Source organism: Morchella importuna (genome assembly GCF_003444635.1).
Source record: "Morchella importuna strain M04M26 chromosome Unknown Morimp01GS021, whole genome shotgun sequence".
Classification (NCBI taxonomy): Eukaryota; Fungi; Ascomycota; class Pezizomycetes; order Pezizales; family Morchellaceae; genus Morchella; species Morchella importuna.
In genome coordinates, this window is record NW_025763418.1 from 812,480 (window position 1) to 838,138 (window position 25,659).

Genomic DNA, 25,659 nt, shown 5'->3' on the forward strand with positions numbered 1-25,659 from the left:
AGTGATAGTTTCTGACGGAGTAGTAGCAATCGTTTCTATTTTGTCTTGCCTAAACCAGCTGGCCAGGCGATATACATGTATGTATCTTCTCTAATCTGATCGTTATTTGAATAGGATATTATAAAGGCAATCTAACACCCAAGCTGGAAAGGTGCGAATTCAAGCATGCTTAGATTACAACTGCATATATGCGTAATCAACTAGATACCTTCACTGGCCTTTGGCTGGAATAGGGAGTGATGTAACCTATGTATATGTTTCCGCACCTACTTAGATATCACAGGATTGAGGGCGCCAGAAACAATAATGAACATTGTAAGAAGCCTCAAACAGTCAAACAAACTGCCCTATGCACCCATTTTTTCACAACTCAAACAAACGATGTTGGAACATTGATATGTGACTTATATGATATATATATAATTATACTGACCATCTGAGCAATTGAAACCGGTGGGTTTAGTGCCAATACCTAATCAAATAGGCTTGGTGAAAATTGTGATAGAAATTAGGAAAGAAAACCATAACAGGAGTAGGAAGAGAAAGAGTGATTTCTATAACTTGGGAACTCATGTTATATAACGCAGATTACATGCTCGTTATATATCTATAGTCGACTCACCCATGATAAGGGTACAAAAATGGTGTGAGGTCGTACCATTATAAGGCAATTACCTTTATATGTGAGTTTGTACCTACGAAGCTCAATAGCAGAATATCCGTACCATTATAAGGGTTCGGGCTATATGTAAGGGTATTCGCATTATAAGGGTTTTTTTTAATGGGCTTCGTAGGTATAAATTTGCTCCTCCTTTAATCAATTAATGAATTAAACAAAAAAAACAAAAAAGCTCCTCCCTTAATGGTACACGCCCTGTAAGGGCACGATTTCGCGCCACTTTTGTACCCTTATAAGGAGATTGTACTGTATATATATTTACTAGACGTATTCTACTTCAGATTTACCAGGCCAGGGAATAGTTACTGAAAACTTGGTTGGGACATAGAGATCTGTCGCCGCGAAATACAGTGGTGGAAGGACATGGTTCAAATCGTGTCCACATTCATTCGATACAGGCAAAAAAAATATTATCTCCGTAACTACACTGTCATATGATGATATGTGTGGGAACCGGATCAGAAAGGGCGACCATTAAACCGGTCATTTCTGTACCAAGGCTAAATAAAATTTCTATGTAGGAATCTAGGTTCCTTTAACACCTATACTCATCTCCAAATCAAATACAGAGCGCAGATCATCAAATAGACAAGGAAGACGATTTTGTCTACAAGATCATGTGTAACCTAGCGTTGCTACTCTGATAATGTGGTACAGTTTTGTTATAATATTGAACAACAACCCCAAAGTGCTAAGGCCAGATATATCAGCCGGCGGAAAACAGAAAGCGGCGTAAGAAAGTATAGGGAGAGGTCGCTTACAAAAGGACTTTAAATATTTCGAGCACTTCCCAAGTTGTCTTCAACTTCACCTCCGTTTCTATAGGTCCTCCCCAATTCCCATTTGGAGAGCTTCCTCCTGTGGTAGTGATTATTCTTTCTTTCCCGCCAACCTTGATCTTTCTTTTTAGGTCAATGGCACCTTTCTCTTCTGTGGTTTGGGTGTCTGGCCCGGGCCTGTCGTCGTCTTCGGGAAACCGACCATTTAGCATATAATGCTCAAGGAGGTGATCTTTTTCAATCCACCTCTGACGGATCCAGAGTTCGAATAGATGAGGGTCGGATATCGGGATAGAAGAAACCGCAAATCGTCTCCAGTGCATGTTCACAGATTTAGGTGGTCGGCCCTGAAAGTATGTTGAAGACAGTGTGAAGTAATCTTGTCCAAACTTTCCACGGCTGATATTTTGGCTGTATCGTTAAAAGAAGAACCAGCAATAAGAGAAGTAACGCAAAAGGAAGGGCTTAAGAACATACGGGATACCCTCATAGGCAACAGTGCAGTCATATACCCACTCAACACTGCCCATCAAATTCTCAAGACAAAATCTCAGTCCTGTTGCTCTAGGAAGTAGGAGATGCCTCAAATCTTGTAATCCGGCTTTCTCAGCATACCTGGCGCTTGCATTCCGTCCGTTGTCACTAAGGTTTGTCCCCTCTGGAAATATCATCAACCACATTGGCTCTTGGCCGCCACCTGCAGCGAGCTTTGACAGTCGGTGTTTGAACCTAGGTTGATCCTGTTCCCATTTTCGGGCTAGGAAGATAAATCCGTAAAATCTCATGCCCCAGCCAACGACAGGTATGTGCTTCAAAGATTCCTTCAGGATTATATATAAGAATCCGTGGAGACGCGCAGTATACGCTATCCACCAGAGATATAACCAGTCAGAATAGAGCTATATAAGATAATTAGATTGAGTTCCGGTGATAATATCTTCTAGAAATTTCCAGGGTTACCTGATGATTGGCTATTAATATCATTCTCTCGGGAAAGTCACATTCTAATCGACCATCTGCGGTTCTTTTGAGTTGATGTCTGACACTTTTATCACCAGTGACCCGAACAACGGTTGGTGACCACCACTGAGTAATTGTTGTTACAAGAACGCCAAAACTTTGTTTTGTCCGGGACATATACGCATAGTAAATAGACTTATTTACTAGATAGAGAGGCGTTCCAACAAGCTGTAGATAACGTCTATTAGATACAAACGTAGAACCATGAGAGGATGACGTTATATGAGATAAAAGGTACCTGGGTAAGATGTACTCTGGTGGATCATTGGAAATATATGTTAGCAAACAATCAGTATCAGGATAAATCTAGGGGCATATAACGGATGTTTAGCCTGGGGAGAATAAATTTGATTTACATTATACAACAAGCTATAAAGTAGGCCGAGAACGAGCACATTCGAATGAACTGCCGTACTCCGCCGTATTGTACTCTGCCTGCTGGATGGGGATCATTGCTCTTGTTCGATGAGCCGACGCCCTCTGCTTTGCGAGAAGCCTCAAACTCCTTTCCTTGCACCATACCGTTCCCGGATGTATTTTGATAAATGTGGCCTTTTCGCGGATGTGGTGGATTATGATACGGAGGATAGTGCTAGACGTGGAGAAATTATACAAAGATGAGGATTATTATGAAGCCGGGTTACCTTAAGCTGTCTAGGTAAGTTATACGTCTGAAGTTAGAAGCAAACGGTGGGAGGTGGTTAAGCACTTGCAGTTGGCACGTGCAGCGTTGGACTCATGCACATGAGAACAGAGAACCTCACGTTGATTGATAACGTTGCACAACTGGCCAGATCTCGCATACATAGGCAGCTGGTTTATTCGATGGGATATACAGACATACATGTAGTTAACAAGACAAAAGTACCGGGTGTTCACCCTTAGTCTGAAGAACTCTACTTCATTGGTTGAAAATGCAGGGATTTTATATGGGAGCCACCAATTATCATCGATCACACCAGCCAGGTCTGGCCTTAGCGCACTAAATTTGTATGGGGGAAAAAAGTCTGAAGAACTTTCATATATCTTCACTCAAAAATCAAAATATTTTGCTAAAAATACAAAAATTTAACTGCAGAATAGCACTGGCTCCCAGCTTCCCCTGGATAATATTTTGAGCTAATAAGCCCTTGTGGGGAGTATTTTCTGATGGAACTGGGTGTAAACAGCAGTCAAGTTGGGGTCTCGGAGTTTGCGTTGTAAAAGATGGGGGCAGCCTATTCAAGTACTTTTTCTGGTGCCAAGTATCATTTTCTGCAGCTTCAACCAATCATACGCTAAAGAGGTTTCTTCAAACTATATCAGCAAAAAATTACATGTCGTTTGAGTGCACATAAGCGCCCGAGATGTCCTAGATGCCGTAAATCATGATGCTCCAAGACTTTTATTTATCTGTAGACTGACGCCGGAGCGTACCGAAACGCAGCCAGTGCATCTCTTTGCCAAAAAAGGTCGTCGTGACAGGTATAGATGCAAATTCTTCTTTTGGAGTCTAACGCCATCTCAACACTAGTATCTTTGGCATAGTTAACGGGTTCCACTAGCAGTTTTGGCTGGCAGAATCATGATTTAGAGATCACTCTACAAAAGGTACATCGACTAAAATATTGTTTCCGCGTACCAGTCAAATATATTCATCTATCTGTCTATCTAATTCTCTATTTACATATTTGCTAGCGTCCTACCTATTCGGGCCTCCACGTCTGACTGCCTGCCTACCTGCCTCCGCGCTTAACTGCGTGCCTCCCTACTTACGCAAGCTGCCTGTAATGGAGATAGTCCTTCTATTTGTCGCTAGAATCAGATAGAAAGATGTGGCCGTGCAAGATAGAAATCAGGTTTAGATTATTCAAAGATTTATCGCTAGAACTCAATAATCTTTAAGAGCTCTGCTACCCAATAGAATACTTGATAATTTCTGAAGGCTGGAGAAATCGGATAGTTGGGCGGAGAGGATCTTGAATGCTTATACTCTAAAGGATTCCGTTCCGCTCCTCCTAATTCCTTACTGAATTCCGGTGATGCCTTCCAGTGGAAGGGAAGCAATACCACCGCTACTCCGCTTCTCTCTAAGCGTTAGCGGGTGCTTCCAGTTCCGAAAGCAACTATTCTTAGTCAAAGCCTTTGTAATACCTGCAGCCTTGGTTGTCACACAATTGGGGCCTGCATAAATGAGCGACCGCTCATGTGTAAGCTTAGTCATTGCTGTAGAGCTCTCCGCTTATTGTAGACTTTCCAGGCATAGTCTCTGCCATTACCGACGGATTTGTAATGTTCAGAGTATGTAGAGGATCTCTGAGTACTCAGAGCTTCACTCTGGCTTGCCTTGTAATCATTGTTTAGGCGTGGACTCGTCAGTCACTACCCCCATGAATAGATCCTCTTCCTAGCGGTCAGAATGCAGTTTACTCTGACAGCTGGTAGCTAACCACATTGCCAGTACTAGCATGTCACTGTGTGACTGTCTTCTAACAATAACTCTCAGAATATAACCGGGCCCTGTGTGTACTCATACACCAGACAGTTGAAGTGGCTCCATTATACTATCAGTGCCTGCCTGCCTGCCTGCCTCACTGCTTGCCTGCCTGACTGCCTACCCTGAACCCGTCTGCCTACACTCTTGTCCGATAGCATACCCCTGGCCCCACACCTGCCTGCTTAACTACCTACCTATTTGGAACTAATATATATTGATTTCGTGCACCATAAGTCGTCAATTTGGCATAAATTTGAGCGTAGATATGAGCGTATATTTGGGCGTGGATTTGGGCGTAGATTTGGGCGAAAATTAATGCATAAATTAATGTGTAAATTAAAACGTAGATTAGGTGTGATTATTCAACAATTTAGCGTTGATTTGGGCATTGATTCGCTGCTATTGAGCAGTCTGCAGGTGTTAATAGAAACAGCAAAATGCAGAGGTAGGCTTCGCTGCAGGTAGGAGTTGGGCTTCGAGGTAAGTAGGAGGTAGGCATAACTGCAACTTGAAGTAGGATGTAGGCATCGCAGATATGTGGTAGGTATCACCGCAGGCAGGAGGCAAGCATCGCTTCAGGTAGGAGGTAGGCATAACTGTTGGTAGGAGATAGGCGTCAAGAGGAAGGTAAGCAGATAGGCCTGAAGGCAGCAGGTAGGCAGGTAGGCAGGTAGGCAGGTAAATAAGCAGGTAGGGATCCTCGAGCATGAGATGTCAAATCTGACGTCATTCGCTATCGAGTTCAGGGCTAGCGACAGGACCTAGGCAGATTCGCCACCGTGGGTCGCGTTTTGGTAGGTGGCAGGGTATGAAGGGGTGAGAAGAGGTGAGGTATCATATTTGGGACACCTAGTACTAGTAAGCGTTAAAGACGAGAGGTCATATTCGGACGCCTACTAGTAATAGGCGTTAAAAGACGATCTATCACATTTTGTATGCTTACTAGGTACCAAAAGATGACGTGTCACATTTTGGTTGTAGCGGGATGAGGTATTGTGAGGTTTTGGGCGTGGAATCCGAGTTTGGACATCTGGACGCGTGTATTCATTCTGGCGAAATCCGTTTTTTGCTCATTTAACCTATTACCCCCGATACATATAGGTAATTCTCTAACCAGTGTACCGATAAGTAAGTAAGAACTTGTATGTAGCTGAGGTGTATTGGTAAGTAGTGTAGATAAATCTTTGGTACACATGATTGGGTGGCCGTGTCGGGTGGTGAGTTATTGGAGAGTTTGAAAAACTTATGGTGCTGATGTACCTGCATATAACTATATGTATGTAGCAGACCCATACTAGACAATTGATTTCTAATGTTTGTTTCTTCGTAACTTTTGTAGATGTTCAACAGGCTCTCATGAGCGATCACGTGAGTATATATAAATGCACACGCATGTATGGCATGAGAAAGCATAGACCGCTTGCCCATTAGCGAGCGCTGCCTATCAGCGAGCGTTGTCCATCAGCGAGTGCAGCCCATCAACGTTCGTTGCCCGCTATTTTGCCCACTACCCCGAGGATGGAACAGTTGCCATCCACCAATATTTAGTGGACATTCGCCGATGGGAATCGCTAGCTGATGGGTTTGTCAACTTCAGAGGAGAAGATTCCACCGTTAAACTAAACGCTAGTGCATTCGTCTCTATGTCAACGACAAAACCGGTCCGATCATGAATAGGCCAATCGAAGCCAACAAAAGCCAACAAAAGCGTCCCGACCCTTTGTTTTAACTGTCTATCAGCCAAGAAAGTCGTTATTCATCATCGAGACAATTTCGTCGTTGACTCAGAGACGATTGTACCATTATGAGAGTAGATCCGAGTCTCCCAAATGGTATAGATTGATTGGCCGCAAACACCGAAGTTTACACACCTACCCACTATAGCTTCTTGTATAACATGATCGTACATATATATGTATACCTATATGTATTTGTATTTTGTAATGGATAGTTGGTGATCGGTTAGTGTGACAGTTCTCCTCAGTGGCCAATGTCTATTTTGTTCAAATTAAAACAAAAAGAACTTGAAACCATTTTATGATAGCAATAATACGCTTAGACTATGGTACCAAACCTGCGTATTTGAATTGGATATCTTGACTTTTCGTCTCCCGAAACTTGAAGTCCTGATTTCCTGCATGTGTACAGGGTGTTGACGTTAAATACCGAGTACATCGATTGATTGATTTGAAATTCTATCGGTATCACTTATGTGGTAGCCAAAATTGACCAATGATTTTCAGAGCTACAATGTATTAAAATGGGCTTAGCCACACAATTAGTATGTTGGAAAAAAGTTTGAAGAGCTTTCAAATATCTTTATTTAAAAACTTTAAATATTTAACTAAAAATGAAAAAAGATAACTACAGGATAAAGCTGGCTTACTGCTTGATGTGAGTAGTACTGTGAATTTTTCAAAGCGGTTTTTGGGTGAGTTCCAAAGGACCGGGAGTGGAAAAGAATCAAATTGCGATGGTGGAGGTTGAGTTGCAAAAGCTGGGGCACACACCACTCAAATACTTGCTTGGCCGCCAAATTGCCCCTTTTTTAAAATTCGGCCAATGGCAGGCCCTCGCAGACTGGTCAATAATAAAATTTCATAAAAGAGGGTTCTTCACACACACCGTGAATACCCTGTACATGTATGTAGATAAAAAGGCTTAGGCTCCGTTCGGTTGACGTTGAATTGGTTGCAATCTATTATTTTATCCATAGATTGCAACCAATCTGTCAACCGAACAGACCCTACACATTGAAGTTATCAGAAACACTATGATGACTAACGGCACGTTACGACACTTATACTAGTTGGGTTGTTTCCACCTAACCCTGAACTCTAGGTCGTACATGGGGGTACCTCATACATCCCACATGCAGCGCTAGAGTACCTCTACATCCACATGCCTTGACAACAGTACTGAATTGAGGTGACATCTTAAGCTTACAACGAACCTGCCCGGGGCATCACGTAGAATCAACCGAAATAAAGAACCAACCTAAATCATGGTAAGCATCTCACGGAAGTCACGGATATTGCCATACTAAAATTCTCCCGCAGGCAAATAGTAACGGTAGCAAAGAAAGTCACATCAGACTTGCAGCTGAAGGTTCGTTGTTCAAGCCTTGCATATTTTTGGGGAGAGGCCTAAATTTCCTGATAGGAGCAAAGCGTTTCGTTGAAACATATTATCCAGCCCTCAACTCCGACCGGACAGCACTGGCGTCCTTTTATCACCCGGCTGCTTCAATAGTTTGGAATGGCAATCCCATAGCTAGTGGTGAGGCATTCGCGGCCTTCTTCGCCTCTATGCCTGACTCACATTACGATGTTCAGTCATATGACGCTCAACCTATGCAATTCGACGTCAAGGGAAGCTGCAGCTTTGTGTTAATAGTTTCGGGTAGTGTCAAGTATGGGGAGCTGAAGGAACAGCGAGGATTCAGCGAGACTTTTGTATTGAAGCCAGTGGAGGTTCAGCCAACGAGATATCTTATCTCTACGCAAGGGTTTAGACTGGTAGTGTAGAACTATGGTTGGTCCCTGGAAACCGACGAAAAAATTTCAATAGCAACTCGAACAAGTTTAAAGTACAATTCCCTTCTCATTGGCCATTACTAATCCCCCGCTACCCCTCCGCCCCCTCCCGAAGGAAATGATAAACTGCCGGGTGGGATTCAAAGGATACAGGATAGGTCAAAACTGATTTTGATGATGTGCCCAAAGTCTTGACTATACTCAAGAGTCATCTCTTTCAAATCTATATTGTATACCTTTAATGCTCCAACCAAATATACTCATCGACACCACCCCCGCTGTGGCATCTTACTCAACTTTACCACCTTTCCAGTCGAGGGCTCTCAATCTCTCAGGGAGAATGGGATGAGTGAAATGATAACTGGAATATAACCAGTCTGCATCCATTGTTGAGAGATTCTGGACTTGTAATTTGATCAAGCTTTTAGCTAGGTCACTGGAGTATCCTAGCTTGACAGCGAATGCATCGGCCTCGTATTCAAATTTTCGCGAAAGAATGTTCATGAGAAGCTTAACAACCGTGTCGAGGGGCTGATGGATATCGTTGAATAGTAAAAACCCAATTAAGATAGGCTGCGTCCTGTGAAAGCCAAACGCGCGGTAGAGCGAACCATTATTGATAAAGACGGAGAATAGCGCGAAGATATAAAATATGTGAAACTAGATTTTCTTTAGGATTAGTAGGGTACGAATTTAGAAGGCAGAGAAGGAATAAGCCAGTATTCAGATCACTACTGGGACATACCTGAGCAATAGCAAACAATTTGGTGGTATGTCCTTCACTCCAATGTCCAAGCTCATGGCTCAGAACAGCAACAACCTCCTTGACATCGCTTTTCTCGATCAATGTATCGTATATGACAATATGCTTGCTCCATGGTAGCCCGTAGAAGTACGCATTGCTATGCGCACTCCTTTTCGATCCATCAATGACATACAGGTGTTTCAGGGGGAACTGTAACCTGGTCGCAAGAGCTTCCACTTCGGTTTTCAATTTCCCAGGCTCGAGAGGCGTCAATTTGTTGAACATTGGGAGGATGACGATTGGGTAGACAGTGATCATAAATGCCTGAACAACCAAAATGAATACCCAGAGATAATAAAAGAAATTACTACCGAACGACTGTATAATCTTCAAGAACCCAGCAAGAATAGGGCCACCCATTGTAATAATAAGAACCTGGTTTTTGATAAGATCGGTAAAGAACTGGGCAAATATTAGCATTTAGATAGCGGAGGGTAACTGAATTATTACCAGTTTCTTTGTCTGCTTATTGAAACCAAACTTTTCTTCAAGCACAAAAGTTTTATAGTACGAAAAGGGCAAATCGATGACCGTAGTAATGAGGTTAAACGCCATAAAAAAGACCAGTGAATTGGAGATTTCCCCAGAAAATTGGGCAGGAGCATATTTAATAACCCAGATACCGGTTAAGTTCCAGAGCTTTGGTAGTAAGTTGAAGTAGATAATAACGACATTTGTGGCTTGATTGTAGAGAGAAGTAATGAAACCGTAATTCGATTTTGCTCTTCCATATGCCTATTCACTATGTTAACTTCATCAAACCGAGAAGGACTGCGAATAAACATACTTGCGCCTTGTCGTAGTCCTCTTGACTAACAGCACCCTGTAGTGCCTTAGGAGGTCTTGTTTCCTGGAGTTTCGAGTGCTGTCTGATGGAAAGAAAAGTTTCGAAAAAATATTGAGCAAGACCGAACCCGAGAATCATTCCTTTCCAAGGGATAGTTAGGGTATCGAGGTAGAGGGCGAGACGCTACATAAAGTAAGTTAGGACTCAGTGAAGAATGTGTTAAATCAAGGGCTTACCCCAAGAACACCGGTGTCCATTGAATGCGAATTAGAAGGGTGTAATTTTCAGAAGGGGGTGAAGTAGAATAGGGAAAGAAAGGATCAAATTTGGAATGTTGGTATGTATTCCCCAGTTACGAGAGGTAAACGACAGGTGTTGTTCCGTAACCTGTCATCAGCACGGTTTGTAACTAGGGTAGCAGTCACGTGAGATGTGATATGCGTCACATGAAGATTGAATAAAATCACCTAGCCCTTAGTGTAATCAAAGATGGGAGAGTGATCATTGCCTTATTGGTAGTGTGGGATAGGGCTAAAAAACATACAATCCGCAAAGTGTAAAAGGAAAATAGGAACAGAAAATGTTGATACATACTTCTAGGGAAAGAACTAATTAAACTCTGAAGTTTTTTTTAGTAATCTGTCTATTGTAATCCTAATTCCCAGTGTCTTTATAATACTTTTTATATAAGGGTAGTTTCATTACAATGAATTAGAATGAAAATGAAATAGGAAACATAAGTTCAACTTGCAGATTATTCAAAGACTTCAGAATTGAAAATCACAAAAAATTGGTATTGATAAACTCGAGATTGTAACGGGGACGGTCTTTCCACGTATCGCTAGAATCCGATAGAAAGATGTGGCCGTGCAAGATAGAAATCAGGTTTAGATTATTCTCAAAGATTTATTGCTAATAACTCAATAATCTTTAGGGGCTCTGCTACCGAGTAAAATTTACTTTAATAGCTCTGATGAAGACTGGAGAGATTGGATAATTGGGCGGGAAGGATCCTGAGTACTTGTACTCCAAAAGATTCTGTTCCCCTGCTCCTACTTCCTTACTAAGTTCCGGTGATGTTTTCTAGCGGAAAGGAAACAACACCTGTAACGGAGGTCTGTGGGCGTAGGGACTATAGTGACAAGGAATACAACCGAGGCGAAGACGTAACGATAGGTATTTTTAACTATAGACTATGGGGCGGCTCTGTAACAGGGCCACAGTAGGGCTGTTACAAAAATACCTGTTCTACCAGTCAAGCCATACGGCCCTAGGTTAACCGCAGCTGGTTCTTCATCGATGGGTGAAGAGAAGGGCAGATGCGCCCCTACCTCTATTGGTATAGAGGGTAGAGATCCTGGCGAGCAAGAAGTCTTACAAGTCAAGCTAGACGACTGGACCAAAACTAGAGCAGCAGGACGAGCAGACCAAATAAGGAAGGGTAACCCCAAACATAAGTTACCCTACCTTGGCATTCAACCTTTGAGGCGCAATAACTTTGCAGCCGATGCCCGGAAAATATGCTTTACCACGTCAGAAAGGATCCTGGCGATGCTCCGGTCCATTTGGGGTGGTTGAATGAACGCATTGCAGAGTTGAGGAAACACTGCAAAATAAACACGTTTTAGACCCCCAAAAATAACCCCCGGAGCGTCGAACCGCCGGAACCCTCCTGTTTCAGCCCGGTGCATCTTTGGGGGGAGTAAGAGTGCGACCCAAACTACCAAAGCAAACCTTTGCTTTAAAAACACCCAAATCTATTCTAAATACACTGAATAAGCAATTGCTGTCTGGTCGGCTGTTTCCTCTAGTTCCTAGGATCCCGACCCTTTCTTGGCAAGGATTGCGAGATTTGACTCGGACGAAAATTCGTCCGCGGTGTGGTAGCAACTCTTCTCCTCCCCCCTGATAGAAAATAGGTGGTGCCCCCAGATTATTTGAAAGGCGGACGGCCAGTGAAAAAAGGAAAGAGGTAATGAAGGAAGGGGCGCCGAACTTCCATAAAGGAACTCGGTTGCCCCAGCTTGGTTTCGGGGGGATCGAGCGAGTCTTTACCAGCGAGGAGCCCCCTTAAAGTTATTAAGTTTCTAGACTACAAATAACGATCAAACAAATGAAACTCTATCTTTCCATCGAACGAGCCGAAAGGATAGCTTGTCGAATTCCTTTCTGCCTATCTACCTGATCGAAGTCACGGTCGCGCCCTTTCAAGGCACCCCCGTTACAGTATAACTTTAAGCTCCTCGCTTAAAGAACCCCACGAGAAAGAAAAAAACCTACCTGAACACCTAGGACCACTTTCAAGGCTGAAATAACCGAGCAGTTAGCTTTTTTTTTTTTTTCAGCTCAGGCTGGCATGGGAGAGGCTAACACTTTACTATGGTCTCCACTGTATCCGTCAGAGGGTTATAGCGCCCACATTCGCTCAAAGGGTTATAGCGCCCACATTCGCTCAAAGGGTTATAGCGCCCAGCTTCGCTCGGAAAGGAGACCACATTCAGGATCGCTCCTAGAAAATCCTGATAGTCCCATTGACCAACGGCCCCCATTCCCCATCTGGGCCCCAGTCCCAACCAAAGTCAACGTTACTTCGTCCACGATGACGGCAGGAAGAGTCCGGAAGAGGGGGATAACTGGCTTTCTTCTGGCGCCACCATGCCTCGTAATATGCTTGGAGAGCCAGTCTTTGTCTCTCCCTTGCCTCTTCTTGGACCACTCGCTGCCGCATCCACTCAGCTCCCCTTCCATCTCGCGCAATCTCATCCCGCATCCACCGCACCTGTTCCCGTTTCTCCATCAGTGCCGCACGGACACGAGCCTGACCAACACTTCTGTCCCCTGGTTGGGAGAAGGGATAAGGACGACGGTAATCCTCCCGAGTCAGAAATGGGACCTGGTTGAAATGGCCATCGAAGGTCGAGGTCTCCAAACTCCGAGGAACAGCATGCCTGTGGAAGCATTAGTGGTAGTAAGAAGAGGTTACACAACTCGCTGGATCATGCCTACCTCATAGCACTCCGTGATCGGACGGCTTTACGAGCAACTCTCCGAGCGTGGATGGTGTTACCACCATCCAGCTCCAGGAGATCAGTAACAACCGCACCAGTTGAGGATCTAAGCCTTGTCCCCCGCCGAGATCGACTTGCGTTAGAAAAAAACGCTTGTACAATAGACGAATTGATCGCAATGAACAAAGAGAGGAATAGAATAAAGAAAAACATTATTGCTGAAAGGAGGTGATAAATTTGGTGTTGGGTGTGGAAAGATCGAACTCCCTGGAGTGTAGAATGAATAGAAGGAAAAGAATTCTTACCCTCTTTAGTTCGACGGATACCCCGCTTTTATAAGCGAACTCCTATTCCAGTTCCGAGAATCAGCGTGGTTAGCCGAAGCAGGAGTTCGGTCCGGCTTTAACCGAACCCGGCACTAACCGTGGAAGGAGACAAGGACACCGAGTTTACCTGGTCTGAGGGATAGGAGCATGCGTTCGAAGTCCTGAAAGAGGCCTTCCATCCGCCCCCGTACTAGCCCACTTTGATGCCGAGCTAGCTACCAAGATTGAGACCGATGCCTCCAACTTCGCTAAATCTAGCATACCGTCCCAATTCCACCGAGATGACAACAAGTGGTATCCAGGAGTCTTTTACTCCAAAATAATGTCACAAGCCGAACGGAATTATGACGTTCACGACAAGGAGTTAGGTGCCATTGTGTCATGCTTCAACGAGCGAAGTCTCCCAGGAGAAACCTCCAGCCGGAGGGAAACCCCCGGTGGAGAAAAAACCAGAACCCAGAACCAGCGGGTAATGGTGGACAAAATGGAATAGTCCCCCCGGTTGGTGGCGATCCCAACCCGGGAGGGGACTCAGATAGTTCAGATTCGGAGCCTGAGTATGGAGATAGGAGAGGATGGCGGAGATACCTCAGGAAGATGCTGGAGAAGCAGCAGACAGAGCTCCTGGCCTCCATGACACAGTTCATGAGACCTCCGGCCCCCTCACACCCCTCCGCTGCCTCCAGGGCCCGAGAACCAAAGGCACACCCTCAGGCCAAGTTCAATGGCAAAGCAAACAATGTGGAGACCTTCATCAGGCAATGTGAGAATGTCTTCTCCATTGAAAGCCAGTTCTTTACCTACGAAGAGGTTAGGATCCGATATGCTGGTAACCTGATGGAAGGAGAAGCCCCAGCCAACTGGTATGAGGCTTACCACAGCTCCATTGACCAAGCTTCTGCCAACCGGATAGCTGGGATGTCTGTGGTGTTAGATGAGAAATGGAAGTGCTGGGATTCCTTTGTGGATGCTCTCAGAGCAGCCTTTGGCGAAGCTATCTCTAGGGATGATGCGGCAGCCCAATGGAAGGCCCTTACCCTCACAGCCAAGGGTCAGTTAGTGGATGATAAGATCCTCAGTTCCCATATTTCCGAACCTAGGCATGAGTTGGGCTCGCTTTACCTCCGTTACACCTCTGGGTTTCCTCCAGCCTGGGTTCGCCAAGGGGTTGTCCCCGGAATCCCATAGAGGTACACCACCCCCGGAGTCACCTTCTGCGTTCCTACAAAGATACGGTCACGGTCGTCACCAACCAGCAAAAAAAAAAAAAAAAAAAAAAAAAAAGGGGGGGGCGCTGAAACCGAGATAAGCTCGATGGGCGGCCAACCTCGCGGAATTTGACTTCAAAGTTGTATACCGCCCTGGAAAAACTAAAAACGCCAAACCAGACATCTTGTCGCGGCGTTGGGACCACGCCCTTAAAGAGGGGGGTAAGGCTCATCAAGACCCTGAAATTCTTGTTTAAGCCAGGACAACTTATAATGGGTTCTGTCCAACACCCGATCGTTATGATCAACTCAGCATGTGCAAGATCAGCCCAAATCTGCAAACTCACACCGGTGCTCCTGGATGAAATCTGGGCTCAAGCAGCCTTAGATCCAGAGTACCTTTCTTTGAAAAAAGCCATTGAGAACACCTCTGGGAATCTGGTGAACCGATACCTGACTTTAAAGGACAGACACGTCTTCTATAAGGAAAGGTGGTACATTCCAAATCATGATTCGAAGACTACTGGTCACTTTGGACAATTCAAAACGGCAGAACGCCTTCGGGCACTGTCCTTTGCCAAAAGATGGACAACGATGTGGAAGAATACGTTCAGAGTTGCGATACATGTCAACGCGCTAAAGCCTCAAACACACAAGAAGAAAGGGATGTTGCAACCTTTAGAGGTCCTCTCTATTCCTTGGAGTTCCATTTCAATGGACTTTATCACCAAAGCAACCATCGAAGAACTTGCTCAAATCTTCCTCCGGGAGATATGGCGACTGCATGGACTTCCTGAGGAGATTATCTCCGATCAGGACTCTAGATTCGAAACATATCGTCCTCAAACTGACGGGCAAACTGAGAGAGTCAACCAAACGCTAGAACAGTATCTCAAAACTATTGCTTCTGTCAGCGGGACGATTGGGCAGAGTTACTCCCGCTTGCCAAGTACGCCTACAACACGGCCACCCAAGAGTCAACCAAAGCATCGCCATTCTACGCGAACTATAGGTTTCAACCAGATTCCACTTGGCCCTCACTTAAACGGAAACTAGACAACTTCGACGCGTCCAGCGCGGCACAAGCACAGCAGAAAAAATGGTATGATCAGAAACAGATGAGTGCTCCAGAACTGAAGGTTAGGGACGAGGTGATGCTGGACCGATGCAACATCTTAACCAAGTGACCCTCAAATAAGCTAGACCACCAAAAAAAAAAAAAAAAAATGGGTCCCTTTGAGGTTGTCGGGAAACTTGGCGTCGCGTCCTACAGGCTGAATCTACCCACTCAGTGGAACATTCATGATATCTTCCATATATCTCTGCTGGACCCTCAACGAGCTATACTGCTTCCACCTCCGGATGAGGTTCAAGGGGAAGGCAGTTACGTTCTCAAGAAAATAGCCGATAGCCAATGACAGCAGGCTGGTCGTGGAAAGAAGTTCGTGCAATATCGGATTACCTGGGAGGGTTATCTCTCAGAAGACTCTTGGGAACCGTACAAATTGTTGTAAGGAATGGCAGACGAGCCACTCCGAGAGTTCCATGCGAAGTATCCCCGAAAATCATGGGACGCATGGTAATACAGGAAAGTGCGGGAAACCGAGACGACGGAGTGTTCTGGGATAAGCGTGGAGAAAACGAGTCTCCCCTTGTTAGGTCACACGTTTCACTTGAGGTTTCCTTTGTCAATAGAAATGGATGCAAAAAATAGAGTGTAACGGAGCCATTTCAACTGTCTGGTGTATGAGTACACACAGGGCCCGGTTACATGCTGAGAGTTATTGATAGAAGCCAGTTGCACAGTGACATGCAAGTACCGGCAGTGTGGTTAGCTACCAGCTGTCAGAGTAACTACATTCTGAGCGCTAGGAAGAGGATCTATTCATGGGAGCAATGATTGACGAGTCTATGCCTCGCCAATGATTAGAAGGCCAGCCAGAGTGAAGCTCTGAGTGCTCGGCGATCCTCTACATCCTCTGAGCATGATAAGTCCGCCGGTAGTGGCAGGGACTATGCCTGGGAAAGTCTACAATAAGTGAAGTGCTCTACAGCAATGATTAAGCTTACGCCTGAGCAGTAGCTCATTCATGCAGGTCCCGGTTGTGCGACAATCAAGACTGCAGGTGTTACAAAGGCTTTGACTAAGGGTGGTTGCCTTCGGAACCGGAAGCACCCGCTAACGCTTAGAGAGAAGCGGGGTAGCGGTGGTATTGCTTCCCTTCCGCTAGAAGGGATCACCAGAACTTAGTAAGGGAGTAGGAGCAGGGAATGGAATCCTTTGGAGTATAAGTACTCAGGATCCTTCCCGCCCAACTATCCGATTTCCTGATTTCTATCTTGCACGGCCAAATCCTTTCTCTCGGATTCTAGCGATACGAGGAAAGGCTGTCCCCGTTACATTGAGTTTGTATGGAATGATTATTAGAGCTACATTTTCTTGTATGCTCATAACGTACCATACCAAAAACCCTAGGTTAGACTCGGGACGAGTCTACCGGAGGGAGGAGTAGTGTAACAGGGCCACAGTAGGGCTGTTACAAAAATACCTGTTCTACCAGTCAAGCCATACGGCCCTAGGTTAACCGCAGCTGGTTCTTCATCGATGGGTGAAGAGAAGGGCAGATGCGCCCCTACCTCTATTGGTATAGAGGGTAGAGATCCTGGCGAGCAAGAAGTCTTACAAGTCAAGCTAGACGACTGGACCAAAACTAGAGCAGCAGGACGAGCAGACCAAATAAGGAAGGGTAACCCCAAACATAAGTTACCCTACCTTGGCATTCAACCTTTGAGGCGCAATAACTTTGCAGCCGATGCCCGGAAAATATGCTTTACCACGTCAGAAAGGATCCTGGCGATGCTCCGGTCCATTTGGGGTGGTTGAATGAACGCATTGCGGAGTTGAGGAAACACTGCAAAATAAACACGTTTTAGACCCCCAAAAATAACCCCCGGAGCGTCGAACCGCCGGAACCCTCCTGTTTCAGCCCGGTGCATCTTTGGGGGGAGTAAGAGTGCGACCCAAACTACCAAAGCAAACCTTTGCTTTAAAAACACCCAAATCTATTCTAAATACACTGAATAAGCAATTGCTGTCTGGTCGGCTGTTTCCTCTAGTTCCTAGGATCCCGACCCTTTCTTGGCAAGGATTGCGAGATTTGACTCGGACGAAAATTCGTCCGCGGTGTGGTAGCAACTCTTCTCCTCCCCCCTGATAGAAAATAGGTGGTGCCCCCAGATTATTTGAAAGGCGGACGGCCAGTGAAAAAAGGAAAGAGGTAATGAAGGAAGGGGCGCCGAACTTCCATAAAGGAACTCGGTTGCCCCAGCTTGGTTTCGGGGGGATCGAGCGAGTCTTTACCAGCGAGGAGCCCCCTTAAAGTTATTAAGTTTCTAGACTACAAATAACGATCAAACAAATGAAACTCTATCTTTCCATCGAACGAGCCGAAAGGATAGCTTGTCGAATTCCTTTCTGCCTATCTACCTGATCGAAGTCACGGTCGCGCCCTTTCAAGGCACCCCCGTTACACCGAAAGCAGTATCCAAGATTTCATAAAACCGTAACATGGAAGGCAAAGCGATGCCTTCTTCTCCGACATATTGTAAGAACTGGTTAGCGGCAACACCCTCCAGTCGACTGAATGCATAGGATAACTTAGACTGTAGTGTGGGGAAGCGATCGGCATTTCCCAATAACTTGATCCTCATCTGTTGCTTGAATAGGTGTAGTCTTTCTCGATCGCGATCTCCCCTAAACACTTCAGGGTCTGGGAGTTTTTCCGACCGTTGGGTAACCACTGGAACAGGTGGAACTGGAGGTACTGGTGGGACATTGTCTTCTCCGATTGGTTCTTCATCAGGGGCAACCACTTCAACAGCAACTCGGTGGCCACTGGCAGCAGCTAGATCTCGCTCAAACATTTCCCTTGCATTTCCAGCCTCCCTTTCCACCTCCTGTAAATCCGTTGCATACTGAATAAGGCCATGTTGTGCCCGTTGAAGAAGTGCATAAGCTTCTATTCCAACATTGCCATCCACCTCTGGATGTTCTTGAAAGAAGGTCTGAAGGGCATCGCTTAGCTGTTGATAATCAATAGGGAGATGTGCCGCCATGATAGACTATGGTGTTGTATTGGTTGGCGATAGAAGACGGAACCTAGTGTAACGGGGCTCTATGGACGTAGGGACTATAGTGCCAAGGAATACAACCGAGGCGAGGACGTAGCAATAGGTACTTGAGACTATGGGCTATGGGGCGGTTCTACCTGGTATGACAAACCAGTTGAACCCCTATGGCGAGACGAAGAACAATGGTAGTATTCGTGGAATAAATACAAAAGGTTCCGTGAAGAGAAAAGGAAAGGAAGGAAAACATGAAAAGGCACGAGAAAACACCCCTTTATATATCCAACCCCTAGTCCGTTGATGACTCATACCTCGGGTAACGGAAACCGAAAGAACATAAAAGAAAACCCATTACAAATCCTAACTCCACTGCGCAATACCTTCTCTTCACGATCCGGCCTATCATTTTAGCCAACGGTAATCTTGCCGTTACAGCCACATAGCATAGCAATAGATACAGATTATAGATCTCGGAGACCAAGATCCTGGAAGAGGGGAGTAGTGTAACGGAGCCATTTCAACTGTCTGGTGTATGAGTACACACAGGGCCCGGTTACATGCTGAGAGTTATTGATAGAAGCCAGTTGCACAGTGACATGCAAGTACCGGCAGTGTGGTTAGCTACCAGCTGTCAGAGTAACTACATTCTGAGGGGTAGGAAGAGGATCTACTCATGGGAGCAATGACTGACGAGTCTGCGCCTCGCCAATGATTCGAAGGCCGGACAGAGTGAAGCTCTGAGTGCTCGGCGATCCTCTATATCCTCTGAGCATTCGAAGTCCGCCGGTAGTGGAAGGGACTCTGCCTGGGAAGTCTACAATAAGCGAAAGCTCTACAGCAATGATTAAGCTTACACCTGAGCAGCAGCTCATTTCATGCAGGCCCCAGTTGTGTGGCAACAAAGGCTGCAGGTGTTACAAAGGCTTTGACTAAGGGTGGTTGCCTTCGGAACCGGAAGCACTCGCTGACGCTTAGAGAGAAGCGGCGTAGCGATGGTATTGCTTCCCTTCCGCTAGAAGGCAGTACCGGAACTTAGTAAGGAAGTAGGAGCAGAGGACAGAATCCTTTAGAGTATAAGTACTCAGGATCATTCCCGCCCAACTGCCTGATCCTCATCAAAAATTATCAGAATCAACTTTACCTAGAATTATCGGTAGCAGAGCCCTTAAAGATTATTGAGTTCTAGCGATAGTATCTTTGAATAAATCTGCACCTGATTTCTATCTTGCACGGCCGCATCTATTCTATTGGATTCTAGCGATACATAGATAGGCTGCCCCCGTTACAGATAATTTTTAGTGCTCAAATCACCTTCAGATTATTCTTTCTCCTACAACATGTCCGCCCTCCCGGCTCCCCAAGTGCCTCTTCAGATTGAATGGCAACCGGCAGCCTTAGGACTCCAAGAGGATCAGACACAGTTGATCCACATGCCCAGGATGGCGCTCCAGTCCTACATCCCCGGATGTGAGCCCACCTGGCAAGATACCGATAAAGTCACCCTACAGGACTTCTTTGCGAAGTTGCAGCGCTACCTTAAGCACAGCCTACAACAGGAAGTCATCAAGGCCGGCAATGCGCTAGCCTTGGTGCAAGAAAGACAAGAAGCTGAGGCAGTCCTGCTCAGGGATGCCTGCGGCTATATGCAACAACAAGTCTCCTCAGTCCAGGCACAACTCCTGAGTTATGCCCAGAGAGATGACTTAGGGACGGATGAGATGGAAGACATTGAGTGGACAAACCCGGCGATGCCCCCCAACTTCCTGGAAGATATTCAGAGAGCCATCAATGAAGGAAGGCTCTCCATCGCCAGAAAGCCCACACCAGCACCTGTCCCCAACCCCGCACCTCCGCAGAACTCCAGGGCCTCGTCCAGAGCGGCCCTGAGAACCTTCCACCAAAGGGTGAACCCCTTTGCAGCGTTTCCGGTCAGGTCCATCAGGCAGAGAACTCTTCCCTTGATGATGCCATGGGCTATTGGAAGCTCACCCCTGCCTCCTCAAAGAGCTCCAGCAAGCCCTTTGGCAGGTGGCCTAGCCAGGCCCCCCCGACAACCAATAGGAGACGATGACTACTACTCCGAGACACCGGTCAGGAGTGGTCCCTCTGGGCTTCCTTCAGCCTGGGTACACCAGGGGTTATCCCCAGAATCCCACAGAGGCACACCACCCCCGGAGTCACCTAGGAGGAACCTCCAGCCAGAAGGAAACCCTGGTGGAGAAAACCAGCACCCTGAATCAGCGGGTAATGGTGGAGGAGATGGAATTGTCCCCCCGGTTGGTGGCGCTCCCAACCCAGGAGGGGATTCAGACAGTTCAGACTCGGAGCCTGAGGATGGAGACAGGAGAGGTTGGCGGAGATACCACAGGAAGAAGTTGGAGAAGCAACAGAGAGAACTGCTGGCCTCCATGGCACAGTTCATGAGACCTCCGGCCCCCTCACACCCCTCCGCTGCCTCCAGGGCCCGAGAACCCAAGGCACCACCTCCGGCCAAATTCAATGGCAAAGCAGACAATGTGGAAACCTTCATCCGGCAATTTGAGAACGTTTTCTCCATTGAAAGCCAGTCCTTTACCTCTGAAGAGGTCAGGATCCGTTATGCTGGCAACCTGATGGAAGGAGATGCTCCGGTCAAGTGGTATGAAGCTTATCACAACTCCATTGACCAAGCTTCTGCCAACCGGACAGCTGGGATGCCTGTGGTATTGGATGAGAGGTGGAAGCGCTGGGATTCCTTTGTGGATGCCCTCAGAGCAGCCTTTGGCGAAGCCATCTCTAGAGATGATGCTGTAGCCCAATGGAATACCCTTACCCATACAGCTAAGGGAGGAATAGACTCCTTCCTGAATAGTATTATTCAGCTGATGTGGAAGACTGTCTATGAGGGTCAGTTAGTGGATGATAAGATCCTTAGTTCCCTCCTTCCGGACCTAGGCATGAGTTGGACTCTCTTTACCCACAAGCCAAAGTCTCTGATGGAGCGGATAGCTGCTCTAAGGGAGCTAGGACACACCCACGAGAGGTATCAGACGGTGGTAGCTGAGAAAGCACCCGCCAGGACCAAGAAAGATCCTCCTGCTGAGAAAGAACGGCACCCCAAGAGGAAGAGAGAAGCTGCAGGCTCCTCCAAACCTCAGAAGGAAGCAAGTTCCAGAGATAAAGTGGTGGAACTGAAGGGTATCCCGGGGGATATTCTAGAAGAAAGAAGGAAAGCAGAAGTATGCTTGAAGGTATGACCTTCCGGTACTCCCTATTGGTAGAGTGCATAGACTGACTTGTGCAATAGTGCGGCAAGTCCAGACACAAATGGACCGATTGTTGGTCCAGGGAACCTACTGTAGTCCGAGTGGCAGCAGTGAGGGTACAAAAGCGGAAACGAAGAAATGGCAAGCCCAATCCTCAGAAAAAAGCTAAGGTGGCTGCTGTTGTAGCAGAGGAACCACTTGTTGTACTCCCAGAGGTTACAGGAGATTTCGTCTTTCAGCATGAGCAAGACTCGGACAATGAAATCATCTGGTAGAAAGTGTGTCTGTTTAGAGTCTATGTTTACTAGTTTTCTTTTGGGTCTTGTTTTTGTTTCTCTTGAATAAAATTTTGTTTTCTGCCTATTTGATTGTTTCCAAGCACTCTGAGGATGGGTTTATGACCCGAAACAGCTGGTCTGTAAGTGCTCTGCCAAAGTTACATTTGCTACAAGACACTTCCAAAACCGCTACCAGACTACCACACAAATACTTGCTTTATCATCGCTTGGGAATAGAACCAAAAGATCTTTTGATCTTAGTAGTGCCCGCAACTGTTAAGCAATGGAAAAAAGACAAAGAGAATCAAGCCCAGAACCCGCGCAGAAGCGAAGAAGGTTAGAAGAGAAGCTTCCATCCTTACCAGTACATGGCAAGAGGCCAATACTGAAAGCAGGACTGTCATGGACAGTCAAGAACCAAGTTGAAGACGCCCAAGGGACATTCCTCTTTGACACCGGTTGTACAGGAGCAATCCTCAACCAGAGTTTTGTCAGGAAGCATGGAGTTCCCTTAGTGCGGCGAGATCAACCTCTGACAATGTATGATGCTCAAGGAGATGTCATGATGGGCGGAGGAGAGTATTACACTCACCCAGTCCACATGAGCATGGGAGATCACAAGGAGATGCTCCGATGGGAGCTGGCTACTTTGGAAGAAGGAATATCAGGTTACCTGCCAATTGCATGGGCAAGGAAGTACAACCCGGATATCAATTGGGAACTCAATACCATAAGCTGTCGAAGTGACTACTGCAAGCAGAACTGTCTCCCAGCAGCTGTAACGGAGCCATTTCAACTGTCTGGTGTATGAGTACACACAGGGCCCGGTTACATGCTGAGAGTTATTGTTAGAAGCCAGTTGCGCAGTGACATGCAAGTACCGGCAGTGTGGTTAGCTACCAGCTTTCAGAGTAACTACATTCTGAACACTAGGAAGAGGATCTACTCATGGGAGCAATGACTGACGAGTCTGTGCCTCGCCAATGACTAGAAGGTCAGCCAGAGTGGAGCTCTGAGTGCTCGGCGATCCTCTACATCCTCTGAGCATTGGAAGTCCGCCGGTAACGGAAAGGATTATGCCTGGGAAGTCTACAATAAGCGAAAGCTCTACAGCAATGATTAAGCTTACACCTGAGCGGTAGCTCATTCATGCAGGCCCCTGTTGTGTGGCAACAACGGCTGCAGGTGTTACGAAGGCTTTGACTAAGGGTGGTTGCCTTCGGAACCGGAAGCACTCGCTGACGCTTAGAGAGAAGCGGGGTAGCGATGGTATAGCTTCCTTTTTCCGTTAGAAGGCAGCGCCGGAACTTAGTAAGGAAGTAGGAGCAGAGAATAGAGTCCTTTGGAGTATAAGTACTCAGGATCATTCCCGCCCAACTGTCCGGATCCTCGTCTTCATCTTTATCGAAAATTATCGGTAGCAGAGCCCTTAAAGATTATTGAGTTCTAAGCGATAGTATCTTTGAATAAATCTGTACCTGATTTCTATCTTGCACGGCCGCATCTACTCTATTGGATTCTAGCGATACATAGACAGACTGCCCCCGTTACAGCATCACTCATGCTACCCTTCCAGGGACCAGGCAACCGCAAAGAACGATGGATCCAGAATGACATCCTTACCAAACGTATGCTGGAAGAATGGAACTCCATACCATGCACCAACTATCAAGAACCAGGAATCCTAAAGATCCACCCCAAACGAGCAAAACTCCCCCGATCCAAAGCAAAACTCATACACTGCATACGATTTCAAGTCACCAGGATAGACAGACATGTGTAACAGGGCCACAGTAGGGCTGTTACAAAAATACCTGTTCTACCAGTCAAGCCATACGGCCCTAGGTTAACCGCAGCTGGTTCTTCATCGATGGGTGAAGAGAATGGCAGATGCGCCCCTACCTCTATTGGTATAGAGGGTAGAGATCCTGGCGAGCAAGAAGTCTTACAAGTCAAGCTAGACGACTGGACCAAAACTAGAGCAGCAGGACGAGCAGACCAAATAAGGAAGGGTAACCCCAAACATAAGTTACCCTACCTTGGCATTCAACCTTTGAGGCGCAATAACTTTGCAGCCGATGCCCGGAAAATATGCTTTACCACGTCAGAAAGGATCCTGGCGATGCTCCGGTCCATTTGGGGTGGTTGAATGAACGCATTGCGGAGTTGAGGAAACACTGCAAAATAAACACGTTTTAGACCCCCAAAAATAACCCCCGGAGCGTCGAACCGCCGGAACCCTCCTGTTTCAGCCCGGTGCATCTTTGGGGGGAGTAAGAGTGCGACCCAAACTACCAAAGCAAACCTTTGCTTTAAAAACACCCAAATCTATTCTAAATACACTGAATAAGCAATTGCTGTCTGGTCGGCTGTTTCCTCTAGTTCCTAGGATCCCGACCCTTTCTTGGCAAGGATTGCGAGATTTGACTCGGACGAAAATTCGTCCGCGGTGTGGTAGCAACTCTTCTCCTCCCCCCTGATAGAAAATAGGTGGTGCCCCCAGATTATTTGAAAGGCGGACGGCCAGTGAAAAAAGGAAAGAGGTAATGAAGGAAGGGGCGCCGAACTTCCATAAAGGAACTCGGTTGCCCCAGCTTGGTTTCGGGGGGATCAGCGAGTCTTTACCAGCGAGGAGCCCCTTAAAGTTATTAAGTTTCTAGACTACAAATAACGATCAAACAAATGAAACTCTATCTTTCCATCGAACGAGCCGAAAGGATAGCTTGTCGAATTCCTTTCTGCCTATCTACCTGATCGAAGTCACGGTCGCGCCCTTTCAAGTCACCCCCGTTACAACATGCAGCATTCACGGAACCCGAACCCTGCCAATGTGGCTCGGAACAATCCTCCAAGCATACTATGATCGACTGCACACGATGGACACAACTACGAAGGCCACTCATGGATAAGATCCCGGGGCCACCCACCTGGGAAAACTGGTTATTCACCAACCTTAACCTAGACCTAGTTCTACAATTTGCAGCAAAAACCAACCTACTCGACTGGTACGAAATGGACGAGGAGGACACAGAGGAATGACGACCGGTTCCTTTGTTTCTCTCTTTCCTTTTCAATACCGTCCTTTGATTCTTTACGTTGCTTTTCTTCTTGTTTTCCTGCTTTTCCTTTTGTTCTTTCCTATGTTTGATGGCAGAGGATCCGGCGTGCGATAAGTCCTGTACTTCAAAGCAATATAAAATTATCTATCTATCTATCTTGTATTTACTCCACGAATACTACGTTTTGTTTCACGCCTCGTCATAGGGTTCGATTGGTTTGTCATATCAGGTAGAGCCTGTAACGGGGGTGCCTTGAAAGGGCGCGACCGTGACTTCGATCAGGTAGATAGGCAGAAAGGAATTCGACAAGCTATCCTTTCGGCTC

General features: G+C 46.3%; 4 protein-coding genes across 4 annotated transcripts; 1 reads left to right on the plus strand and 3 right to left on the minus strand.

Annotated features, from left to right (window-relative positions):
• Positions 1–1,294: 1,294 nt before the first annotated feature.
• LAJ45_07049 (uncharacterized protein) lies at positions 1,295–2,998 on the minus strand (the record flags this gene model as incomplete). Its single annotated transcript, XM_046116608.1, has 7 exons — positions 1,295–1,370; positions 1,441–1,857; positions 1,936–1,980; positions 2,074–2,357; positions 2,419–2,646; positions 2,717–2,732; positions 2,835–2,998. 7 exons carry the CDS (start codon positions 2,996–2,998, stop codon positions 1,295–1,297), a joined length of 1,230 nt encoding a protein of 409 aa, XP_045970377.1.
• Positions 2,999–8,778: 5,780 nt separating this feature from the next.
• LAJ45_07050 (uncharacterized protein) lies at positions 8,779–10,339 on the minus strand (the record flags this gene model as incomplete). The annotated part of the gene is made up of 5 exons (XM_046116609.1): positions 8,779–9,150; positions 9,236–9,697; positions 9,746–10,030; positions 10,083–10,265; positions 10,319–10,339. The coding sequence occupies 5 exons, from the start codon at positions 10,337–10,339 to the stop codon at positions 8,779–8,781; spliced, it is 1,323 nt and encodes a 440-aa protein (XP_045970378.1).
• Positions 10,340–14,897: 4,558 nt separating this feature from the next.
• On the plus strand, positions 14,898–15,811 carry LAJ45_07051 (uncharacterized protein; the record flags this gene model as incomplete). The annotated part of the gene is made up of 2 exons (XM_046116610.1): positions 14,898–15,573; positions 15,681–15,811. The coding sequence occupies 2 exons, from the start codon at positions 14,898–14,900 to the stop codon at positions 15,809–15,811; spliced, it is 807 nt and encodes a 268-aa protein (XP_045970379.1).
• A 2,326-nt stretch (positions 15,812–18,137) lies between these two features.
• On the minus strand, positions 18,138–18,740 carry LAJ45_07052 (uncharacterized protein; the record flags this gene model as incomplete). The annotated part of the gene is made up of 1 exon (XM_046116611.1): positions 18,138–18,740. The coding sequence occupies one exon, from the start codon at positions 18,738–18,740 to the stop codon at positions 18,138–18,140; it is 603 nt and encodes a 200-aa protein (XP_045970380.1).
• Between the last annotated feature and the right edge of the window lie 6,919 nt (positions 18,741–25,659).